The sequence below is a fragment of the Rhinolophus hipposideros genome (assembly GCF_964194185.1).
Source record: "Rhinolophus hipposideros genome assembly, chromosome: 13".
Classification (NCBI taxonomy): Eukaryota; Metazoa; Chordata; class Mammalia; order Chiroptera; family Rhinolophidae; genus Rhinolophus; species Rhinolophus hipposideros.
Genome location: NC_138059.1, coordinates 50,262,367 through 50,287,580, shown reverse-complemented (window position 1 = coordinate 50,287,580; position 25,214 = coordinate 50,262,367). Strand labels below are relative to the sequence as shown.

The 25,214-nt window shown below is 39.6% G+C and overlaps 1 protein-coding gene across 1 annotated transcript; it reads right to left on the bottom strand.

Annotated features, from left to right (window-relative positions):
- Positions 1-23,105: 23,105 nt before the first annotated feature.
- NPBWR1 (neuropeptides B and W receptor 1) lies at positions 23,106-24,299 on the bottom strand (the record flags this gene model as incomplete). Its single annotated transcript, XM_081070783.1, has 1 exon — positions 23,106-24,299. The coding sequence occupies exon 1, from the start codon at positions 24,084-24,086 to the stop codon at positions 23,106-23,108; it is 981 nt and encodes a 326-aa protein (XP_080926909.1). The 5' UTR covers positions 24,087-24,299.
- Positions 24,300-25,214: the final 915 nt, after the last annotated feature.

Below are 25,214 nucleotides of genomic sequence, written 5' to 3'. Positions count from 1 at the left end.
ATCTTTTCCCTTTCAGTTGGTTGCCTCTTCATTTTGTTGATGGTTTCACTTGCTGTGCAGAAACTTTTAACTTTGATATAGTCCCATTCATTTATTATAGCTTTTACATTCCTTGCCTTTGGAGTCAAATTCATGAAATGCTCTTTAAACCAAGGTCCATAAGTTTAGTACCTACATTTTCTTCTATGTAGTTTATTGTTTCAGGTCTTATGCTTATGTCTTTGATCCACTTTGTATTAATTTTGGTACATGGTGACAGGTAGCAGTCCAGTTTCATTCTTTTGCACATGGCTTTCCAATTCTGTGAGCACCATTTATTGAAGAGGCTGTCTTTTCTCCATTGTATGTTTTATGATTCTTTGTCAAAAATTATATGTCCATATTTATGTAGTTTTATTTCTTGATTCTCACTTGTATTCCATTGGTATATGTGTCTTCTTTTCTGCCAATATCATGCTGCTTTGATTATTGTTGCCCTGTAGTACAAGCTAAAGTCAGGGAGTGTGATACCACCAGCATTGTTCATTTTTCTTAAGATTTCTTTGGCTCTTTGGGGTCTTTTGTGGTTCCAAACAAATCTAATGATTTTTTTTGTTCTATTTCTTTAAAAAATGTCATTGAGATTTTGATGGGGATTGCATTCAATCTGCATATTGTTTTCAGTAATATGGCCATTTTAACAATGTTGATTCTTCCAACTCATGAGAACAGAATGCTTTTCATTTCTTTATGTCAATTTCTTTTAAAAATGTCTTATACTTTTCAGCATGTAGGCCTTTCACATCCTTGGTTGAGTTTATTCCTAGGTATTTTATTCTTTTCCTGCAATTGCAAATTGAATTTTGTTTTATTTCTTTATCTGAGATTTCATTGTTAGTATATAGGAATGCAATGGACTATTGTATGTTGATTTTGTAGCTGACAACTTTACTGTATTCATTGATTGTTTCTAATAGCTTTTTGGTGGTATCTTTAGGCTTTTTTATATGTAGCATCCTGACATCTGCAAAGAGTGACAATTTAACTTCTACATTCCCAATTTGGATGCCTTATTTCTATCTCTTGCCTGTTGCTCTGGCGAGGATTTCCAACACTATGTTGAAAAGCAGAGGTGATAGGGGACAGCCCTTTGTGTTCTTGAACGTAGAGCAAAGGGCTTCAGTATTTCACCATTAATTATGAGATTAGCTAGGGTTTGTCATACGTGGCCTTTATTACGTAAAGGAATTTTCTTTCTATACCTATTTTATTGAGTATATTGATCATGAATGGATGTTGTATCTTGTGAAATGTTTTTTCTACATCAATTGATATAATCATATGATTTTTGTCCTTTATTTTGTTTATATGATGTATCACATTGATGGATTTGCCTATGTTGAACCATTCTTGTGTCCCTGGGATGAACCCCAATTGGTCGTGATGAATAATCTTTTTAATCCATTGTTGTATTCGATTTGCTAGAATATTGTTTAGGATTTTTGCATCTGTATTCATCGAGATATTGTTCTGTAGTTTTCTTTTTTTGTGTTGTCCTTACCAGGTTTTGGTATCAGGGTAATGTTGGCCTCATAAAATGAGTTAGGGAGTACTGTCTCTTCTTCAATTTTTGAAGAGTTTGAGTGGGATTGGTATTAGATCCTCTTTGAAGGTTTGGTAGAATTCACTAGTGAAGCCATCTAGTCCCAAACTTTTGCTTTTGGGAAGGTTTTGGATGACTTATTCAATTTCGTTACTAGTGATCGGTCTGTTTGGATTTTCCAATTCTTCATGGTTCAACCTAGAAAGGCTATATGTTCCTAAGAACTTCTGCATTTCTTCTAGGTTATTGAATTTGGTAGCATATAGTCCTTCACAGTATTCTTAAATGATCCTTTGTATTTTTGTGGTATCCTTTATTATTACACTTTTTCTGATTTTTTTTATTAGTGTCTTCTCTCTTTTTATCTTAGTGAGTCTACCAAGGGTATGTCAATTTTGTTAATCTTTTCTAAGAACCAGCTCTTTGTCACATTATTTTTTTCTATTGTCTTTTGTTCTCTATTTCATTTAGTTCTGCTCTGATTTTTGTCATTTTGTTTCTTCTTCTAAACTTAGATTTTATTTGTTCTTCTTTATCTAGTTCTGTAAGCTGTAATGTGAGGTTATTTATTTGGGATTTTTCTTGATCTTGAGAGAGGCCTGTAATGATATAAATTTCCCTCTTAAAATTGGGTTGTTGCGTCCCAAAAATTTTAGTAGGATGTATTTTCTTTTTTTTTTCTTTTCTTTGTTTTTTTTTTTTTTTCCAACTGTCCGGTCCTGGACTTTTTTATTTATTTATTTATTTTATTATTTTTTTTTGTTTTGTATCATTTTGTTTTGTTTTTAATTTCTTTATTGGGGTGACAATTGTTAATGAAATTACATATTTCAGGTGTACAATTCTGTATTACATCATCTTTAATCCCATTGTGTGTTCACCACCCAGAGTCAGTTCTCCTTCCATCACCTTATATTTGATCCCTCTTACCCTCATCTCCCTCCCCCCGCCACCTTACCCTCTGGTAACCACTAAACTATTGTCTGTGTCTATGAGTTTTTGTTTATCATTTGCTTGTCTTGTTCTTTTGTTGTTTTTGGTTTATATACCACATATCAGTGAAATCATAGGGTTCTCTGTTTTTTCTCTCTGACTTATTTCGCTTAGCATTATACTCTCAAGATCCATCCATGTTGTCACAAATGTTCCTATATCATCTTTCCTTAACACCGAATAGTATTCCATTGTGTATATATATCACAACTTCTTTATCCATTCATCTATCGAAGGACATTTTGGTTGTTTCCATGTCTTCACCACCGTAAACAAAGCTGCAATGAACATTGGAGCACATGTGTCTTTATGTATAAATGATTTCAAATTCTTTGGGTAGATACCCAGGAGAGGGATTGTGGGTCATATGGTAATTCTATTTGCAATTTTTTGAGGAACCACGACACTGCCTTCCATAGCAGCTGCACCAGTCTGCATTCCCACCAACAGTGTATAAGGGTTCCTTTTTCTCCTCTCCAACACTTGTTACTATTTCTCTTGTTGATGATAGCCATTCTGACTGGGATGAGATGATATCTCAGTGTGGTTTTTATTTGTATTTCTCTGATGATTAGTGATGAGCATTTTTTCATATGTCTATTTGCCATTTGTATGTCCTCTTTGAAGAAATGTCTCTTCAGGATCTCAGCCCATTTTTCAATTGGGTTGTTTGTTTTTTTGTTGTTGAGTTTCATGAGTTCCTTGTATATTTGGATATTAGCCCCTTATCAGAGGAACTGTTTGCGAAAATCTTCTCCCATTCAGTTGGTTGCCTCATTATTTTGTCAATAGTTTCTTTTGCTGTGCAGAAGCTTTTCAGTTTCATATAATCCCATTTGTTTATTTTAGTTTTTACTTCCATTGCCTTTGGAGTCAAATTCATAAAATGCTCTTTGAACCCAAGGTCCATAAGTTTAGTACCTATGTTTTCTTCAATGCAGTTTATTGTGTCAGGTCTTATGCTTAAGTCTTTGATCCCTTTTGAATTAATTTTGGTACATGGTGACAGATAGCAGTCCAGTTTCATTCTTTTGCACGTAGCTATCCAATTCTGCCAGCACCATTTATTGAAGAGGCTGTCTTTCGTCCATTGTATGTTTTTAGCTTCTTTGTCAAAAATTATCTGTCCATATTTATGTGGTTTTATTTCTGGGTTCTCAATTCTATTCCATTGGTCTATGTGTCTGTTTTTCCGCCAATACCAAGCTGTTTTGATTATTGTAGCCCTGTAGTACAAGGAAAAATCAGGGAGTGTGATACCTCCAGTATTGTTCTTTTTTTTTAATATTGCTTTGGCTATTCGGGGTCTTTTGTGGTTCCAAACAAATCTGATGATTTTTTGTTCTATTTCTTTAAAAAATGCCATTGGGATTTTAATGGGGATTGCATTAAATCTGTATATGGCTTTGGGTAATATGGCCATTTTAACTATGTTGATTCTTCCAATCCATGAGCACGGAATGTCTTTCCATTTCTTTGTGTCTTCTTCAATTTCTTTCAAAAATGTCTTACAGTTTTCAGCATATAAATCCTTCACATCCTTGGTTAAGTTCATTCCTAGGTATTTTATTCTTTTCGCTGCAATTGCAAAAGGAATTGTTTTTTCTATCTCTTTTTCTGAGATTTCATTGTTGGTATATAGGAAAGCAATGGACTTTTGTACGTTGATTTTGTAGCCAGCAACTTTACTATATTCATTGATTGTTTCTAATAGCTTTTTGGTGGAGTCTTTAGGGTTTTCTATGTATAGCATCATGTCATCTGCAAAGAGTGACAATTTAACTTCTTCATTCCCAATTTGGATGCCTTTTACTTCTTTCTCTTGCCTGATAGCTCTGGCGAGGACTTCCAACACTATGTTGAAAAGCAGAGGTGATAGGGGACAACCTTGTCGTGTTCCTGAACGTAGAGCAAAGGGCTTCAGCTTTTCACCATTAATTTTGAGGTTAGCTGAGGGCTTGTCGTATATGGCCTTTATTATGTTGAGGTATTTTCCTTCTATACCAATTTTAGTAAGTGTTTTAATCATAAATGGATGTTGTATCTTATCAAATGCTTTTTCTGCATCAATTGATAGAATCATATGATTTTTGTCCTTTAATTTGTTTATGTGATGTATCACATTGATGGATTTGCGGATGTTGAACCATCCTTGTGCCCCGGGGATGAACCCCACTTGGTCGTGATGAATAATCTTTTTAATGCATTGTTGTATTCGATTTGCTAGAATTTTGGTTAGGATTTTAGCATCTGTATTCATCAGAGATATAGGTCTGTAGTTTTCTTTTTTTGTGTTGTCCTTACCAGGTTTTGGTATCAGGATAATGTTGGCCTCATAAAATGAGTTAGGGAGTACTGACTCTTCTTCAATTTTTTGGAAGAGTTTGAGCAGGATTGGTATTAGATCCTCTTTGAAGGTTTGGTAGAATTCACTGGTGAAGCCATCTGGTCCAGGACTTTTGATTTTGGGAAGGTTTTTGATGACTGATTCAATTTCCTTACTGGTGATCGGCCTGTTAAGATTTTCCAGTTCTTCATGATTCAGCCTTGGAAGGCTATATGTTTCTAAGAACTTGTCCATTTCTTCTAAGTTATTAAATTTGGTGGCATATAGTCCTTCATAGTATTCTTGGATAATCCTTTGTATTTCTGTGGTGTCCGTGATAACTTCCCCTTTTTCATTTCTGATTTTGTTAATTAGTGTCTTCTCTCTTTTTATCTTAGTGAGTCTAGCCAAGGGTATGTCGATTTTGTTAATCTTTTCAAAGAACCAGCTTTTTGTCACATTAATTTTTTCTATTGTCTTTTTGTTCTCTATTTCATTTAGTTCTGCTCTGATTTTTGTTATTTCCTTTCTTCTGCTGACCTTGGGTTTCGCTTGTTCTTCTTTTTCTAGTTTTTTAAGGTGTAACATGAGGTTATTTATTTGGGATTTTTCTTGTTTCTTGAGATAGGCCTGTAATGATATAAATTTCCCTCTTAAAACTGCTTTCGCGGCATCCCAAAAATTTTGGTAGGATGTATTTTCATTGTCATTTGTTTCTATGTATCTTTTGAGCTCTCCTCTAATTTCTTCTTTGACCCAGTCGTTCTTTAAAAGTATGTTGTTAAATCTCCATGTATTTGTGTTTTTTCCTGCTTTCTTTTTGCAGTTGATATCCAATTTCAAAGCTTTGTGATCAGAGAATATGCTTGGTATAATTTCAATCTTCTTAAATTTGCTGAGGCTGATTTTGTGTCCCAATATATGGTCTATCCTTGAGAATGTTCCATGTACACTAGAAAAGAATGTATAGTCTGATGTTTTAGGATGAAGTGCTCTATATATGTCAATTATGTCCAATTCCTCTAATGTGTCATTTAGGGCTGCGATTTCGTTATTTATCTTCTGTTTGGATGATCTATCCATAGCTGTCAATGATGTATTTAAGTCCCCTAGTATAATTGTGTTTTGGTCAATTTCTCCCTTCAGTTCTGTTAGTAGTTGCTTGGTATATTTCGGTGCTCCCTGATTGGGGGCATAAATATTGATGACTGTTATGTCTTCTTGTTGTATAGTCCCCTTTACCATTATGAAATGTCCATCTTTGTCTCTTGTTATCTTTTTCACCCTGAAGTCTGTTTCATCGGAAATCATTATGGCTACACCTGATTTTTTCTGGGTACCATTTGCTTGAAGTGTCAATTTCCACCCTTTCACTTTGAGTCTATGCTTGTCCTTGTAGCTGAGATGTGTCTCTTGTAGGCAGCATATGGTTGGGTTTAGTTTTTTAATCCTATCTGCTACTCTGTGTCTCTTTATTGGTGAGTTCAGTCCATTTACATTCAGGGTGATTATTGATATGTGAGGATTTCCTGTCATTCTGTCTTTAGTTTTCTGGTAAGGCTGTGTCTCCATTGTTTCTTTGCCTTTTTGTTGTTGTCTGTTATTTCTGTGTGGTAGTATTCTATGATGTTTCCCTCTGTTTCTTCTTTTATTACAGTATATATTTCAGATTTGGATGTTTTTTGAGTGGTTACCCTTGAGTTTATATAAAAGAAAGTTTGATATTTAGAGTATTCCAGTTTCTTTAGTACGCTTACTTTCTCTATTCCCATATTCCAGTTCAGGCCTTTACGCTCCCCCTTTTTATGTTTCGGTTGCCACAAGTTGTCCCTGTTGATGGTGGTCTAATAGCCTCCTTTAGTATTTCTTGTAGTGCAGGTCGTGTATTAGAAAATTCCCTCAGCTTCTGGATGTCTGGAAAGGTCTTTATTCCTCCTTCATATCTAAAGGAGATCTTTGCTGGATATATTATTCTTGGCTCATGATTTCTCTCTTTCAATAGTTTGAATATTTGGTTCCATTCCCTCCTAGCTTGTAGAGTTTCTGCTGACAAATCTGATGATAATCTCATGGGCTTTCCTTTGTAAGTTACCGTCTTCTTTTCCCTGGCTGCCTTGAGGATTCTTTCTTTGTCATTGATTTTAGACAGCTTCAATACAGTGTGCCTTGGTGAAGGCTTGTTGGGATTGAGGTAATTAGGTGTTCTATTTGCTTCGTGGATTCGAGGATCCAGTTCTTTCCACAAGTTTGGGAAGTTCTCATCGACGATTTGTTTGAATATATTCTCTGTTCCCTTCCCTCTTTCTTCTCCTGCTGGTATGCCCATTATTCTTATATTGCTCTTTCTGATGGAGTCAGAAAGTTCTTGTAGAGTTCTTTCATTTCTTTTAAGTCTCAAGTCTCTTTCTTCTTCCCTCTGTGTAAATTCCAGGTTCCTATCTTCGATGTCACTGATTCTTTCCTCCATCTGGTCAACTCTACTACCTAAGCTGGATATTTTATTGTTAATTTCTTCTATTGAGTTCTTAATCTCCAGAAATTCTATTTGGTTCTTTTTCAAGATTTCAATCTCTTTTGTAAAATGCTCATGGTGTTCTTTGATTGTGTTTCTGAGTTCATTAAACTGCCTTTCTGTGTTTTCTTGCATCTCGTTCAGTTTTTTCAGAATTGCGATCTTGAATTCTCTGTCATTTAAATCACAAAGGTCCATATCTCTAAGTTCCTTTTCTGGAGACTTTTCACTTTCTTTCTGAGCTATTTGTTGCCTTGGTTATTCATGGCAATCACTGATTTACTATTTCTCTTCCTAGACATCTACAGGAGTGGCTTCTGCAACTGGTTGATAGGTATGAGAAGAGCTTTTGGAGTTCCAAAGCTCTTTCTGCACCAGATTCAGAGCCCGTTTGTTTCAGCAGTTCTGTTTACTCCTGCAGGGATCCGCCCAGATAGGTGGGGCCAGGGGCGGGGTGAGTTGTGAGAGGTGGCCCAGAGCAATGGCGGCGACCACCACCACAGCCAGTCCTGCTTCCACAGCTCCCTCCCCTTTGCCGGAACTAGTTGAGCTGCGAATCTGTGTCTGCGGTCCACAGTTCTCAGAGCAGCAAATATTCTGTCCTTTGATCCGACACTGCTACTTTATCGTTTCTAGCACCGAGCAGGTGGGGGCGGGGCGAGTTCTGGGAGGGTAGGGAGGGGGCGGCTAGTCTCTGTGCCTAAGGCTTCCGTTCTCCGCTCGGCAGTGAGGGCTTAAACCACCGATTTCAGCCCTCTTCCCTCAGTCTTTGCTCCGAGGTCTGCCGTGAGCGAGCGTTGTGTTCAGCGGTTTTGTATGCTGCCCCCTCAGCCCTGTGGGCCATAAGCGGAGCCCTAGCAGTCCGAGTCCTTCCCTCTCCCGCAGCTGCGAAAGATCAGGGCGCAGCGGGCTCCGAGCACTGAGCTAGGTCTGTGTCCTGCCCCCGAGCGGCTCCGTCTCTGTACTTCTCCTCTCCCTCCTCCCCCACTCGCGATTCACCCACCTGGAGGTGAATTCAGTAGTGGGCCTCTTCGTCTTGCCTGTCTGCTGTGCAAGGAGTCCTTTGTGGAGTTATTGTTGTCCGATTCGTTGTAAATTCCAGGGGAGCGTTACAGAACCTCACCTCACGCCGCCATTTTTTTTTCGTCTCTGGTAGGATGTATTTTCATTGTCATTTGTTTCCATGTATATTTTGATCTCTCCTCTAATTTCTTCTTTTACCCAGTCGTTCTTTAAATGTATGTTGTTTAATCTCCATGTATTTCTGTTTTGTCCTGCTTTCTTTTTTAAGATGATATCTACTTTCAACTCCTTGTGATCAGAGAATATATTTGGTTGATTTCAATCTTCTTAAATTTGCTGAGGCAGATTTTATGTCCCAATATATGGTCTATCCTTGAGAATATTCCATGTACTCTCGAAAAGAATGTATAGTCTCATGTTTTAGGATGAAGTGCTCTATGTATGTCAATTATGTCCATTTCATCTAATGTGTCATTTAGGGCTCCTATTTCGTTATTTATTTTCTGTTTGGATGATCTATCCATAGCTGTCAATGATGTATTTAACTCTCCTAGTATAATTGTGTCTTGGTCAATTTCTCCCTTTAGTTCTTTTAGTAGTTGCTTGGTATATTTTGGTGCTCCGTATTGGGGGCATAAATATTGATGACTGTTATGTCTTGTTTGTAGTCCCCTTTACCATTATGAAATGTCAATCTTTGTGTCTTGTTACCTTTTTCACCCTGAAGTCTTTTCATCTGATATCATTGTTGCTACACTTGATTTTTTCTGAGTACCATTTGCTTGCAGTGTCTGTTTCCACCCTTTCACTTTGAGTCTATGCTTGTCCTTCTGGCTGAGATGTGTCTCTTGGAGACAGCATATGGTCGGATTTAGTTTTTTGAACCAATGTGCTCTTTTGTGCCTTTTCATTGGTGAGTACAGTACATTTACATTTATGGTGATTATTGATACGTGAGGATTTCCTGTCCTTCTATTTTTAGTTTTCTGGTAAGACTGTGTCTCCATTGTTACTTTGCCTTTTTGTTGTTGTCTATTATTTCTGTGTGGTGGTATTATATGATGTTTCCTTCTCTTTCTTCATTTATTACAGTATACATTTCAGTTCTGGATTTTTTTTGAGTGGTTACCATTAAGTTTATGTATAAGAATGTTTGATACTTAGAGTATTCCATTTTCTTCATGATGCTTACTTTCTCCATTCCCATATTCCGGTTCAGGCCTTTAACTCCCCCTTTTTATGTTTTGGTTGCCAGAAATTATCCCTGTTGATGGTGGTGGAAAAGCCTCTTTTAGTATTTCTTGTTGTGCAGGTCATGTATTAGAAAATTCCCTCTGCTTCTGTATGTCTGGAAAGGTCTTTATTCCTCCTTCATATCTAAAGGATATCTTTGCCGGATATATTATTCTTGGCTCATAATTTCTCTCTTTCAATAGTTCGAATATTTGGTTCCACTCCCTCCTGGTTTGTAAAATTTCTGCTTAAAAGTCTGATGATAATCTAATGGGATTTCCTTTGTAGGTTACTGTCTTCTTTTCCCTGGATGCCTTGAGGATTCTTTCTTTGTCATTGATTTTAGACAGATTCAATACAATATACCTTGGAGAAGGCCTGTTGATATTGAGGTAATTAGGTTTCCTTTTGCTTCCTGGATTCGAGGATCCAGTCCTGTTCACAAGGTTGGTGAGTTCTCATCAATAATTTGTTTGAATATATTCTCTGTTCCCTTCTCTCTTTCTTTTCCTTCTGGTATGCCCATTATTCTTATTGCTCTTTCTGATGGAGTCAGAAAGTTCTTGTAGAGTTCTTTTATTTCTTTTAAGTCTCAAGTCTCTTTCTTCTTCCATCTGTGTAATTTCCAGGTTACCATCTTCGATGTCACTGATTCTTTCCTCCACCTGGTCAACTCTACTACCTAAGCTGGTTATTTCATTCTTAATTTCTTCTATTGAGTTCTTAATCTCCAGAAATTTTATTTGGTTCTTTTTTAAAATTCCAATCTCTTTCGTGAAATGCTCATGTTTTTCTTTGATTGTGTTTCTGAGTTCATTAAACTGCTTTTCTGTGTTTTCTTGCATCTCGTTGAATTTTTTCAGAACTGCAATCTTGAATTCTCTGTCATTTAAGTTACATATTTCATATCTTTAAGTTCTTTTTCTGGAGACTTTTCACTTTCTTTCCGAGCTGTCTTGTTGCCTTGGTTATTCATGGCAATTACTGATTTATTATTTCTCTTCCTCGACATTTACATGAGTGGTTTCTGCAACAGGTTGATAGGAAGAGGTCTTTCTTCTGTTTTCCAGTACTTGTTTGTAGAGTGTTTTATTTTCTTTCTGACTGCAGCCTTTTATTTCTCTCTCACACTGTAGTGCTGTGTTATCTCTGCCCTATTCCAGCTTCTTGCACAATGGAGGGATTCCCTGGGAGAGGGGCTTCTCCTCTGTTAATAGTTCACCTGGGTTACAGTGTGCAGTGTCCCATTGGGTATGCGGAGAGCTTTTGAAGTTTCAAAGCTCTTGCTGCACCAGATTCAGAGCCCATATATTTCAGCAGTTCTGTTTACTACTGCAGGGGTCCGCCCAGATAGGTGTGGCTGGGGGCGGTGTGAGTTGTGAGAGGTGGCCCAGAGCAATGGCGGTGACCACCACCACAGCCTGTCCTTCCACAGCTTCCTCCCCTTTGCTGGAACTAGTTGGGCTCAAATCTGTGTCTGCCATCCACAGTTCTCAGAACAGCATATATTTTCTTCTTTTGATCTGACACTGCTACTATTCTTCTTCTAGCACTGGGCAGGTGTGGGTGGGGCGAGAACTGAGAGGGTCGGGAGGGGACGGCTAGTCTCAGTCTCTAAGGCTTCTGTTCTCTGCTCAGCAGTGAGGGCTTAAACCACCGTTTTCAGCCTTCTTCCTTCAGTCTTTTCTCTGAGGTCTCTGCTGTGAGCATTCATTTCAGCCATGTTATATGCTGTCCCCTCAGCCTTGTGGCTGTAAACAGAGCCCTAGCAGTCGGAGTTCTTCCCTCTCCCGCAGCTCCTGGGATGCAGCAAGCTCCGACCGCTGAGCTAGGTCTGCATCCTGCGCCCACTCAGCTCCGCACCTCTCACTTCTCCCCTCCCCCACTAGCGCGATTCACCCACCTTAGGTGAATTCAGTAATGGGCCTCTTTGTCTTGCCTGTCTGCTGTGCAGGGAGTCCTTTGTGGAGTTATTCTTGTTCGATTTGTTGTCAACTCCAGGGGAGCTTTACAGAGGCTCACCTCATGCTGCCATTTTCATGACATCTCCTTTTGTTTCTATTTTTAAGGTGTAATGTAAGATTGTTTATCTTGGCTTTTGCTTGTTTCTTGAGATAGGTGTGTAATGATATAAATTTCCCTCTTAACACTGCTTTCGCTGCATCCCAAAACATTTGGTAGGATGTATTTTCATTCTCTTTTGTTTTTATGTATCTTTTCATCTCTCCTCTTATTTCTTATTTGACCCAATCATTATTTAAAAATATGTTGTTTAATCACATATTTATGCTTTTTCTTACCTTCCTTTGGTAGTTGATATCCTATTTCAAAGCCTTCTTATCAGAGAATATGCTTGGGATGATTTCAGCCTTCTTAAATTTGCAGAAGCTAGTTTTATGTCCCAATATATGGTCTATCCTTGAGAATGTTCCATGTACACTAGAAAACAATGTATAGTCTGATGTTCTAGAATGAAATGCTCTATAAATGTAAATTATGTCCATTTCATCTAATGTGTCTTTTGGGGCTGATACTTCTTTATTTATTTTCTGTTTGGAGGATCTACCATAGCTTTCAATGTTGTATTTGGTCCCCTACTATAATTGTGTTTTGGTCAATTTCTCCCTTTATTTATGTTAGTATTGCTTTGTATGTTTCAGTGCTCCTTGATTAGGAGCATAAATATTGATGACTCTTATGTCTTCTTGTTGTATAGTCCCTTTATCATTATGATATTTCCATCTTTTTCTCTTGTTATTTTTATTATCCTGAAGTCTGTTTCAGTTGATATCAGCATGAATACACTTGTTTTTCTCTTGATACCATTTGCTTGGAATGCCAATTTCCACCCTTTCACTTTGAGTCTCTATTTCTCTTTGTAGCTTAGATGTGTCTCTTGGAAGAAGCATATGTTTGGATTTAGTTTTTTGATCGAATCTGCTACTCTGGCCCTTTTTATTGTGAGTTTAGTCTACTTACATTCACTTGGTTATTGATATGTCAGGATTTCTCATCTTTCTATCTTTTGTTTTCTGATAGAACTGTGTCTCCATTGTTTCTTTGTCTTTTTGTTGTTGTCTATTATTTCAGTATGGTGGCATTCTATGATTTTTTCACCTGTTTCTTTTTTTATTATGTTATATATTTCAGTTCTGGATTTGTTTTGAATTGTTACCATTAAGTTTGTGTAAAAAAAAGTTTCATATTTAGAGTATTCCATTTTGTTCAGCATGCTTACTATTTCCATTGCCTTATGCTGGTTCAGACCTTTACTCTCACCCATTTTATGTTTTTGTTTTCATAGATTATCCCTATTTATGCTGGTCGAATAGCCGCCTTCAATATTTATTGTAGTGCAGATCATGTGTTAGAAAATTCCTTCAGCTTCTGTATCTCTGGAAAGGTCATTATTCCTCCTTCATATCTAAAGGATATCTTTATTGGATATATTATTCTTGGTTCATAACTTTTCTCTTTCAATAGTTTAACTATTTGATTCCACTCCTTCCTGGCTTGCAGAGTTTCTGCTGAAAAATCTGATGATAACATAATGGGCTTTCCATTGTACATTACACTCTTCTTTTCCCTGGCTGCCTTGAGGATATTGTCTTTAGTTTTTGACAGCTTCAATACAATGTGCCTGGGAGAAGGCCTGTTGGGCATTTAGGTAATTAGGTGTTCTATTTCTTCTTGGATTAGAGGATCCAATTCTTTCCACAAATTTAGGGAGTTCTCATTGACTATTTGTTTAAATAAACTCTCTATTCCCTTCTCCCTTTCTTCTCCTTCTGGTATGCCCATTATTCTTATATTGCCTTTTTTGGTGGAGTGAGAAAGTTCTTGTTGAGTTCTTTCATTTCTTTTAACTCTCAAGTCTCTCTCTTCTTCAATCTGTATCATTTCCAGATTTCTATCTTCAATGTCACTGATTCTTTCCTCCATCTGGTCAACTCTACTACCTAAGCTGGCTATTTCATTCTTCATTTCTTTTATTGAGTTCTTAATATGCAGAAATTCTATTTGTTCTTTTGTAAGGTTTCAAACTCTTTGGCAAAATGTTCATGTTGTTCTTTGTTTGTGTTTCTGAGTTTTAAACTGCCTTTCTTTATTTTTGGATCTCATTGAGTTTTTTCAGAACTGTAATCTTGAATTCTCTGTTATGTAAATCAAATATTTTCATGTCTTTAAGTTCATTTTCTGGAGACTTTTCATTTTCTTTGTTAGCTGCCTTGTTACCTTGGTTATTCATGGCAATTAGTGAATTGTTATTTCTCTTCCTAGGCATCTACAGGAGTGGATTCTGCAACAACTTGGAAGGAAAAGATCTTTCCTTTGCTTTCTGGTAGGTGTTGGTAGAATGTTTTATTTTCTTTCCAACTGCATCTTTAATTCTCTCTCATGCTGCAGTGTTATATTTTCTTTGCACTGTCTCGCTTCTCACACACTCCCAGGGGATTCCCTGGAAAGTGGGCTTCTACTCTGTAAGCATGTTTTCTGGATCTCAGGGCACCATCTCTGTTGGGGGATGTGGAGCACTTCTGAAGTTCTGAAGCTCTTCCTGCACCAGATTCAGGACCAGTGTGTTTCAGCAGCTCTGTTTACCCCTGACATGTGGAGGGGAGACGGGATGTGTTGTGAGCAGTGGCCCAGAAAAGTGAGGCGATCACCAGCACAGCCATTCCTGCATCCAAGTCTCCCTTCCTTTCACTGCCAGTTGGACTGTGATTCTGTGTCTGTGGGCTGCATTTCTCAGAACTGTGATAATTCTGTTCTTTTGATCTGACACTGCTACCTTCCACTTCTAGCACTGGGCATGTAGGTGTGGGGTGAGCTCTGGGAGGGTGAGGGTGGGATGACTAGGCTCTGTATCTAAGCCTTCCATTCTCTGCTTGGCAGTGAGGGCTTAAACCTATTTTCACCCTTCTTCCCTAGTTTTTTGCTCCGAGGTCTCGGCCAGGAGTTTCAGGTTCATCTGTATTATATCCTTATCCCTCAGGCAGGACTGTGGTCCATAAGGGGAGCATTAGCAGTCTGAATCCTTCCCTCCCCCAAGGCTGCGGTAGTTCCAGAATGCAGGGAGCTCAGAGCTCTGAGCTCTGGTCTGTGGTCTGTGCACAGGCAGCCCGCATCTCTGCACTTCCCATTTCCTTCCTTCCCTGCTCACCCATTTGCCCACCATCAGATGATTTCAGTTGCATGTCTCTTAGTGTTGCCTGTCTGCTGTACAGGGAGTCCTTTGTGGAATTATAGTTGTTCAATTTGTTTTAAATTCCAGGGGAGATTTCAAGAGGCTTACTTCTGGTCACCATTTGTATGACGTTATCTATGTTTGGATTTTTTATCCTTGAGGCATTTATAGGGTTACATTTTGGTTTGCTTATGTAGGCTACTAAGGCATTAGAGTCACCTCAGTCTAATGGCCTCCTTGTTTAATTAATCTAACACAACTGTGTGTCAGATTATTTTTACCTGTCAAGGATTCAGTGAGAACTCAGGAAGCACAATACCTGACCTCAGGGTGCTCACATTGCAGGAGAAATAACAGAGAAAAGTCAAGAAAATAAATTACCTAGAAGTTGTATCAGAAACAAACAAGTAGTCAAATAGATAATAACAGCAGGTAGCAATATCTTCTTCCTAAGGAGATAAAATTTAAGTTGACCTCAAGGATGACAAGGGATTAGCCATGTAAGAGCTGGGGAGGCATTGCAGGCAAAGCAAAGAGCAGGTGTGGACACTGCAGTGGAGAGTGTTAGGCATGTAAGCATGGTGTTGACCTGCCACTGGATATGGTGAGTGGACTTAAAGTGGCCACGTGATGAAGTATAGTGGAATCATGCAATTCCTTCTAGAACATGGTAAGGAATTTTGATATAACTCAAACTGCAATGAAACTCTGTGAGATATATTCAAGGCACTGAACAAAACAACCTACATGTTAATAGGCTCACCCTTGGTGCTAAATGGAGAATGGATTAAAGAGAAGCAAGTGTCGAAGTCAGAATATCAGTTACAAGCGTGTTTCAATCATGCTGGCTCGAAATGGTAGTGGCTTGTGCTAGGATCACTTCAGTGAGGAGGTTGTAGAAAGAGAAGAGTGAAGAGAAAGAGGGTTAGGGTGAGAAAGCAGAACATTGAGCACTTATTCAAGATCTACTTTAAAGGTAGATCAAAAGCCCCTGCTGGTAAACTGGATATAGGGGCAGAGAAAGGGAAGGAAACTAAAAACAAACATCCAGATAGAGCTACAGATAGACAAAGGGAGAGTGGAAGGTACAGGTTTGGGGTGAGGCTGTGGGTAGGGAAACAAATGTACTGTTTAAGGGTTGTTATGCATAAGATTGTTTTGAGATATCCAAGTAAAGAATGTTAAGTAGAAGTTAGACATGCAAGTCTAAAGATCAGAGAAAATGTTTACTGGACAGGAAATCTGGGCATTATCAGTGAATTCAAGGTATTTGACACCTCAGATTTGTTTCAGATCACTGGCAGACTGTGTGTAAAGAAAGAAAAACTAGAACTGAGGGATGCCAACCTCTAAGGTCAAATTAAAAAAGAGGAGGACCAAGAAGTTTGGGTTGACAGTATGTGGGAGCTAAGATTAGAGTGCCCTGCGAATGGGCAAGAAGTAGAAAGTTTAGACAAAATATTGTTCAACTCTTTCAAGACTGACTCTAAAGGGTTGTAGAGATGAAGGATCAATAAATTTAGAGGATACATGTGGTCAAAGACTATTTATTCTTTATGTGCATAAGTTTGTATTTTCTTTCCACAAAAGGTGTTTAAACAGACAGAAAAAGTATGAAAAGTAAACATACAGAAAAGTTTATGAAAGTGTTTAAACATATAGAACAGTTGAAAGAAAAGTACACTGAGCACCTGTTTCTCCTCTAACATTCAATATTTTTATGTATTTATTTTGTTTTTATAGATACTCATACACACATACAGACATACACACATACAAATATTTTAGATATTTTGTCAAATAGTTTGAAAGTAAATGACAGATATCATGATTCACCCCTAAATTTTTTTGTCTTCATATGCTAATAGATAAATTCTGTTATATAACCAAAATATCCTTATCACAATTAAGGATCTTTTTTAAAAATCCCTAATAATTTCTAAAATCCAATCCATATTCAAATTTCCTCCAATTGTTTCTGAAATTTATTTTTATAGCTGGTATTTCAAATCAGGATCCAGTCAAGTTGTATGCATTGTCTTTATTTATTATTGTTCTTCAGGTTCTTTTAGTCTAGAACCTTTTTTCTCATCTCTTGTTGGTGTGTCACATTGACTTTTTGAAAAATTCAGCAAGACAGTTGCCTTATAGAATTGTCCCATATTCTAGATTTGTGTGATTATTTCTTTACGGCATTCTTTTCCCTATTCCTCTATCCCTAGTTTTTCTCTGTTACCCCGAAGTTAGTTGAATGTTTGACAAAGTTACAGTTACATACACTACAGTGGTCCTGTATATATTATAGTGCACAGTATGTATACATATATACATATATATGTGCGTAGCACATAATGTCAGGTTTTCTTGTCATTAATTGGGTTACTAGACTAAATTGGGTTACTAGACAATCCAACAAGATTTCTAGTTATGTCTTTACCCTTGCAAGTAGCAAGCAATCTTTGGGGTGATATTTTGGCACCATGAAAATACCCTTGTTTCCAATAAATCTTTCACTCGGTAGTTTTGGTATCCATTGATAAGCCTTTCTTGAATCAATACTACAAAGTTGTTGACATTTGAACTGCAAAATTGTGACTTTTCTAATGCTATCATTCCTTCTACATTTCTTAGCTAGCATTTATTTGCAAAGAAGAGTTTAAGGAAGCTTCTTTTTTTTCATTGTTGAAGATATTAGAATGTTTGAATGCCAATAAACATTGTGTAGTACAAGCTGGATGTAGATAATTTAGGGGAGAATGGGAATAGCCAAAAGGAATAAGTCATTGAGAAGGTCAGAAGAAAAAGAATGGAGAGCACACTCAGTGTGATTGATGTTTGACTGGGGAGACACTTCCTTCACATGATAGGAGGAAGAAGAGGAAAATGTAAGAGCTTCAAAGCTTAGATGTAAGAAAGTGAGAGAGTAATTCCATTTCTAGCCATACTGAAAGAAATAATACAAATAAAAGAAAGACGAAACTTATGCATAAAGATGAAAATACCAATTATAGTAAAAAGAAAAATATCTTAAATAACAATAATAAAGGAACAGTAATAGAGAAATACTAATGGTTATTATATTTTTAGTCTCTGGAAATATTATGCCATTAGAAATGATGATTAGGAAACCTACAGAAAGATAGGAACCCAGAAAGTGAAGAAAAATCATTTTTCTGAGTACATTATAATTTTTTGAAAAAGCTAGCTGAGCTGCAACTAAGTCATCCTTAAGGTGGCAGGCAAGTCCATCTTTTATGCCTTAAATAGTACAGAATAAACCTAGCTCATGTAGACTTATCTATTTGGTTCCTCCTGCTGGGAATAACAAATAGAATTAATTAAACCACTTTTCTTTTTCACTTACTGAGTGTAAATATCTTTCTAATGTGATTGCTTCATTCATATAGCCTGTACTGAATAGTCTTCTGATAATTCACTGCTGTTTAAAGTAAACGAATTTGTCAAATGGATGAACCACTTACAATATGTATTTTGTCATTTACTATTTAATAGCCATAAATCCTAAGTCCCTATCTTTGGGAACACTAACCATCTCTGTTACATTGCTGACCATACACAATTTGACACTGAATTCCACTCACTCTTTCCGTGGTGTACACTGATCTAGTTAGTGTGGTCACTGACTCAGCCTCAGGATGCCTCTACTGGTCACACAATGTCTGTCAGATAATCCAGATTTCACAGAGAGATGTGAGCCTTGATCCACTGGAGCCTCTGGTCTGAGTGCAGAATGGCATTTGAGGCCTTTGTGGGCAATGTAATCTACTCTCACTGCCAGTAGGTATTTGTCAAAAGAGAAAGCCTGTTCTGACTTGTGGGAAGCATGCAGTTCTAAGAGATGTCTTTCCTTTTTCATCTTTTTTTCTGTTAATTTATGTGATACGTAGTCTTGTAACCTTATGAGATATGGTATTTTTTTAAAAAAAAAATATCTCTTGTTCTAAATTCAAGGACAATATTATCCATTGCAAAACTCTGTTCTATAGAAACAGAGGTGCCATTAACACTCTATTCTACATAAACTGTATGCCCTGGAGCACAACTCCATATGCATAAAGCATGTAGATTACAATGTACTGGTATTTTTGTATTTAATCAGAGTGCAATCACCCCTGGTCAAGGATTTTTTCTTCTCATATAAACTTTAACAACACCATACACTTTCAAGACTGAGTTAGAACTAAAGTTTTATTTTTAAAAATAATAAATAGGTATGGTATGTACTGCTTGATCCATTAAATATTTCAAAGATATCAATGTTTTCTATGATCTAATAATTCCAAATTATACATTGCAACCAATTTCACCTCTGTTGGAATAGGATGAGATGATTCCTAGAAGAGGAAACAGATGGCTCTGATTGGTTGTGATGGGTCTTTGTGGGCCTGGCCAAATCAATCCATTTCCTTGTATCTCCCTTTCTCTTGATAAAAGTGAACTGGCAATTTAAGAAAACTAACCCAAGAACTGGGAGGTTTATGGATGGAGCTGAGCTTCCTGTTCCTCTAGTCCCGACTTCCTGGGGGAGGGATATATATATGGGGGGGCCATCTTGGGAGGACAGTTACTTTTTGCACGTGGGTGGCCAGCCACAGGAGCATGTTCTCACACTACTGTGATGGTTTTGCTTTTTTCTTTTCCCAAATCAACCCTCTTTTGGTGAACTACCTGGAAAACTATTTGTCCAGTCAACACTCTGTATATATAGTGGGGACCAAAATGCCAGACCCAAATCTGCCCTAATATAATTCCATTATGTGAAACATTCTCCAGTCTATTATTTAACATGAATAGTCAGAGGTGATTGCTATCCATGGTGGGATACTGTTCGTTGTAGTTTTCCCAGCATGCTGCTGAGGGAAGGAGAGTTTTTACTAAGCATGTGGGCTTTTCTGATTAGAGCCTCTACCTCGCATATATTTGTGCCACTTCTGTGGTTACTGTTAGCTAGAACAGTAATGCGTATGCTAATAAGCAATCTCTTCCCTTCTCAACCTCCACGTAAGCTGCTCAAATATTCAGGAAATGAGGTTTGTGATTATATGATAACAGATTATATCATCCTTTTTCTGCCCAGCATATGTTCTAGAGTTTTTGTGCTAAACAGCAGTTATACATAATTTTCACAATCAAGCATAATAAAGGGAGAAATTTCATTCTTAATTTTGTCCTGTCAAATACTTCTATTTATTCACTGATTAACCATTAGATAACTTTTCCATAAGACACTATTTATTATAAAAAAATTAATACTGTATATACACTAAAGTGATTGAATTATGGATTCCATGTTCTCAGGCAATAGAATATTCACTTATCACACAGAATGTTTCAGCTCTCATTTTAAACTGAGCTTCTCTCAATGTGGACTAGCAGTGTTTTTGCATGCTCAAGAGAAATTCTAAACACATACATTGCATAACTTTACTAAAACCAAATAGACATTTTTAAATAACACAGTTTACATAAAGACTGCAGTAGTTCAACACATACATAAAGACTGCAGGAATTCAACACAGTGTTAAAACCTTTGCAATACAATGATCAAAAGACATTCTACTTTTACATAGCTATTGCATATTTATTCTACTTAGGACCTAAGATATAAAAAGGAAGTCTGAGACATACAATCTGGACTTTTCCATGCTAATATGAAGGCAACAACCCAGAAATAATGACACAACAGTTTATCCAATGATTTAGAAAGCCAGGGTGAAACTGAACTACTGAGTCCAATTTAATCAAACATGTGCCACACTAGGATGCCAATCCTTATGCTTTCTGTAGACAACACAGCAATGTCAGTTCGTGTGTTTTCCCAGCAGTCCTATCGAAAAATTCCTAGGCAGTTCCAGGTTGATCTGTGGTAGGGATGACGCAGTGGACACATGGATCATCACTCTGTTTTCCCCATCTTTGTCCAAAGAATGTCAAAGTACAGTTACTGATTTTATAAGGACAGGTGGAATTTCAAATCCAGATGATTGCACCTGGTTCTGTTTGTGGCCACTTTACTCTTTGTTCATCACCCTATATAATACAACAGTTACTCTAAAATTAAAGCTTTAATTTTTAAGAATTACTGAGGAGTCATAAAATAATTTTTGAGTCATAAAGAAAATCAATAAAATATTTCCAAGAAATTTGAAGATACTGCAGTGAATTCCAAGAGGCCTCTGAGGCCCACTAGCCGAGGACTGTTCAAATGCCGTGATGTCCATCATTCAAAATGCTTTGGAGATGAAAAAACTGTGTTTTGAACAACTTTTATCAACTATTATCAATCACCCAATTTAAGGAGGTTTCTAAATTTACATTTTCTAAACTGATAACTATCAATTGTCTCATTGTTCCTAATAACTTTGAGGCTAAAGAAGCAATTCTTATTCACCCAAATCAGAAATGGGGTTTGCATTCTCCCACCCAAGTGATAGTTTTTCCCTTCCACATATTTTTAAAAAGGTATTTTGAACCTAAATAATTAAGCAATTGATTGATGCCCATCAAATTAAGTAAACAAAACTTGCTAGTGACACTAACACTCTCACTCACACTTAACACCGAGTCATAGGAAACAAATACTTTTAGAAATTTCCATTCCTGTTTGGAATACATCTCAAAGAAAGAGTACCATTTAAAAAAACTTTAATCAATGACCATGGTCTAGTTAAAGCTCTGCTCTCACATCTGTCTTAAACTGCAGATGGTTGGGCAAACCCAGGTGTCAGTCCTCTCTTCATCAACTTTCATTTCCCATAAGTGAAATAAACAAACAAACAAACAAACCATGGTGCTGCCGGTTTCCCTTGTGATTCCAGAAGGAAGTATTATGTTCACTCGACTACCAAGGGCTGCCTGGGACTACGGAATAAGACATACATAATCCATATTTAGCTCCCTATGGAAAGAAATCCAGGAGAGAGAAATAGGAGGGCGATAGTCATTTCAGCTTCCTGGCTCTCCTTAAAGTGAAAGGGATGAAGAATACCAGGAGAAAGGGAATGAAAGAATGAATACACATTTCTCTTTAATCTCATTTTCTCCTCACAGAAATGTGTGAGGTTAGGACATATGTATTCATAAAGTTCTCAGTCCTGGAAAACAATACACAAAGAATTGCAATGAACTTGTTCAAGACGTACGGAGAGGTCCCGACAGCAAAGTGGAGTGAGGATAGAAAGAAGCGATGACTAGTAAGCAGGTAGTGTAAAGAGCAGGTTAGCTAGCGCGCTCAACTGCAAAAACAGTGATCTATTTTAGTATGCTCCGCGCTGGGCATCTGGCTCCGCAGGGGGACGCCACAATCGCGCGCCTGGGAAACTGTCTCCTGGCCTTTCTCGAGGGAAGCGAGCTGAGTCCCCCAGAGCCGGGGACTTGGAGCGTTTTTCAGGTAACTGCAGGGATAAGAAGGGGAAATGCAAAGAAAGGGGCTGGAACACGAAGGGAAAATTATCACTAGCCTTTTCACTACTGTAGGTAGTCACAGCCAAGCTCCAGACCCCTCCACCGATGCCTCTGCTACACACACACACACACACACACACACACACACACCCTCCCTCCTACTTCCCTCCCTCTCTCGTCAGCAATCCTTTCGCACCTGGGAGGAGTGGGCCAGGAACGCACGAACCTTGACCCTCTTCTGCATCTGTTAGAGCTCTCGGAGAAGGACTAGGGGACCTGGCCGGCTGTTTCCCAGCTTGAGCAAAACACAGTCAGTCTCTGCTGAAAACCGAAGCAAAGTACAGAGGCAAGCGCGGAGCTGACTCCGGGGGGCAACCACTGCATCCTCGGGCTTCACCCCGTAATAGCGTGGAGGTGTCCACATAGAACCGGGGTTGTGCACGGCTTGGGGGGGAGGGAAATAGGGGACGGCAAGGGGGTTTCCAGCAGTTCTGCCTTCCTCCTCTCCCCTTACTCCCCTTCCATGTCAAGTTCAGGGTCACCTCGGTACCCTTTGGCATTAGGAAGCAGTCAGTGTGTGTTCTCAGCCGCAATGGTCCTCACAGTCCGAGTGCTCGTCTATCACCCCGAAGGCCTGGCAAATTCAAAGTTAGGGTGCAGCCACAGAGCGTCAGATTCACTAGGTCTGAGGCGGAGGCCTAGAATCTGCATCTCTAACAAGTTTTGAAGCTGGAGCGTCTGAAACATTGTAGGTCAAGGACAGAACCCCGAGCGCCGTAGGGCTGGCGGTGCCGGGATGGGCGGAACGGGATGCGCCGGGGCTTCAGGCAGCAGCGCGGCACGCTAGCATCTGGCGAAGACTTCTGCGGAAGCTATCGTCCAGGAAAGCGAATAGGAAAGGGTTGAGGCAGCTATTGGCATAGCTCAGGCTGGTGATGAAGTAGGAGACCGCTACGACCAGCGGCGTCTGTGGGAGGTCGGTGGTGAGCGCCACCACGGTGCTCAGGTGGTAAGGCGTCCAGCAGAGGAGGCACACGGCCAGGATCACAACCACCAAAAAAGTCACTCGCTTCTTAGCGCGGTCCAGAGCCTTGGCGTGACTATCGAGGCGTATGGTGCGCAGCCGGCAAAGCAGGGCGATATAGAGGACGCAGATGGTGGACACCGGGATGGCAAAGCCGAGCACAAGCGTGTAGAGACGGCTCGCCCGCCACCAGAAGGCCTCGGGCTGCGGGAAGACCAATACGCACTGGCGCCGGCCCTGCTCGTCGTCCAGCCCGGCGAAGACCGCGAAGGGCAGCACGACGAGCGTCACAAGCCCCCATACGGCCAGGCTCACGGCGCGGGCGGCGCCGTACGTGCGGCCGGTCACCCGGCGCGACTGTGCAGTGGCTAGCACCACGAGGTAGCGGTCGGCGCTCATGACCGTAAGGAAGTAGAGGCTGGAGAAGGTGTTGTACTGGTCGATGGCCACGATGAGCTTGCACATGATCTCCCCGAAGGGCCACTGCCGCAGCAGGAAGTCCGCGATATTAATGGGCAGCACGAGAGTGAAGAGCTCGTCAGCGATGGCCAGGTTGAGAATAAACAGGTTGGTGACAGTCTTCTTGCCCGGCGCCCGCAGCAGCACGTACAGTACGGCAGAGTTGCCCGCCAGTCCTACGGTGCAGATCACCGCGTAGACTACTGGCACGGCCACTGCCAGCGGCGGCGGCAGAGGGCTCCACTCGTTGGCGCATCCCAGCGCAGGGTCGGGGCGCGATGTGTTGAAGAGCCCCAGTTCCGAGTACGACGCGTTGTGCATCTCCGCGAGGGTAGCCGGTGAGCGATTCCGCTTGCTCCACCGCCACTCTGCGAGGCTCTGAGGTTCCTAAGTCAGCGTCAGCACGGACTTGCTGGGCGCTCGCAGTGGCGCTCGAAGCCTTTCTCTGGCCTGGGGAGACGCGTTCCTGACCGCCCTTTTAGCCCACTGTCGCCACGGACTCCGGTGGCTGGAAAGCCGAATAGAAAGCACAGATTAGGCTCATCGACTTGCAACTTTAGGGAGAGGTGCAAGATGGGGCGGGGGCCGGGGGATGGCGCGGCGTCCCAAACCTGCCCCATGTGATCGATCGCTCTGCTACCTGTTGAAATCTTATTCTAACCAGTTGAATACATTAAACGAAGTGCTAGATAGAAGAGCCTTTACTTTCTATAGGAAAAACACCCATCTCCCCTGTTTTAGGACACCCTTGGGTGACCCGGATCATCCCCTGAATTCTGCAATGGCAAGCAAGCGTCGGTCCCCCTAGGTGCTCTGCGCCCTGGGTAACAGCAAGCTCAACAACAATCTCGACCTCACTTGGCTGGGAAAGGGTCTGCCTTTTCTGGAGCGGTCGGGAGAGGAGGATGCAGGTTGCTGGAGAGGCCCCGGCGCCAGCCCGCTGAGTGTTGGCCCTCAGACTCCAGGAGGGCGACAACTCTCTCTTCTGTGGATCCCGCAGGAGGGCGGGGAAGCTTAGAGATGGTGCAGCAGCAACTGCTCCGCTGATCTGACTGTGGCCCCCTCCATTCCAACTACAAGTGAAACAGCGGTGGAACAGAGGACATTACTCAAAAATTATTTCAGTTTGGGGAATATAATCAATAATGTTGTAAAGATTTTGTAGGGTGTCAGATGGGCACATGTATTATTAGGGAGACCACTCATAGACTGTGTAGATGCTTAACCACTGCACTCTACACCTAAAGCTGAAGCTGAATAATGCTGCATGTGAACTATAATTATATATATATATATATATATAATTTAATATCTATATATGTATATATACATATACATATATACAGGATATGGAGTATAGCATAGGGAATAGAGTCACTGGAATTGTAATAGACATTTACGATGTCAGAGGGGCAGTAGATTGGGGGAGAGGGGTTTCCACTTTGTGAG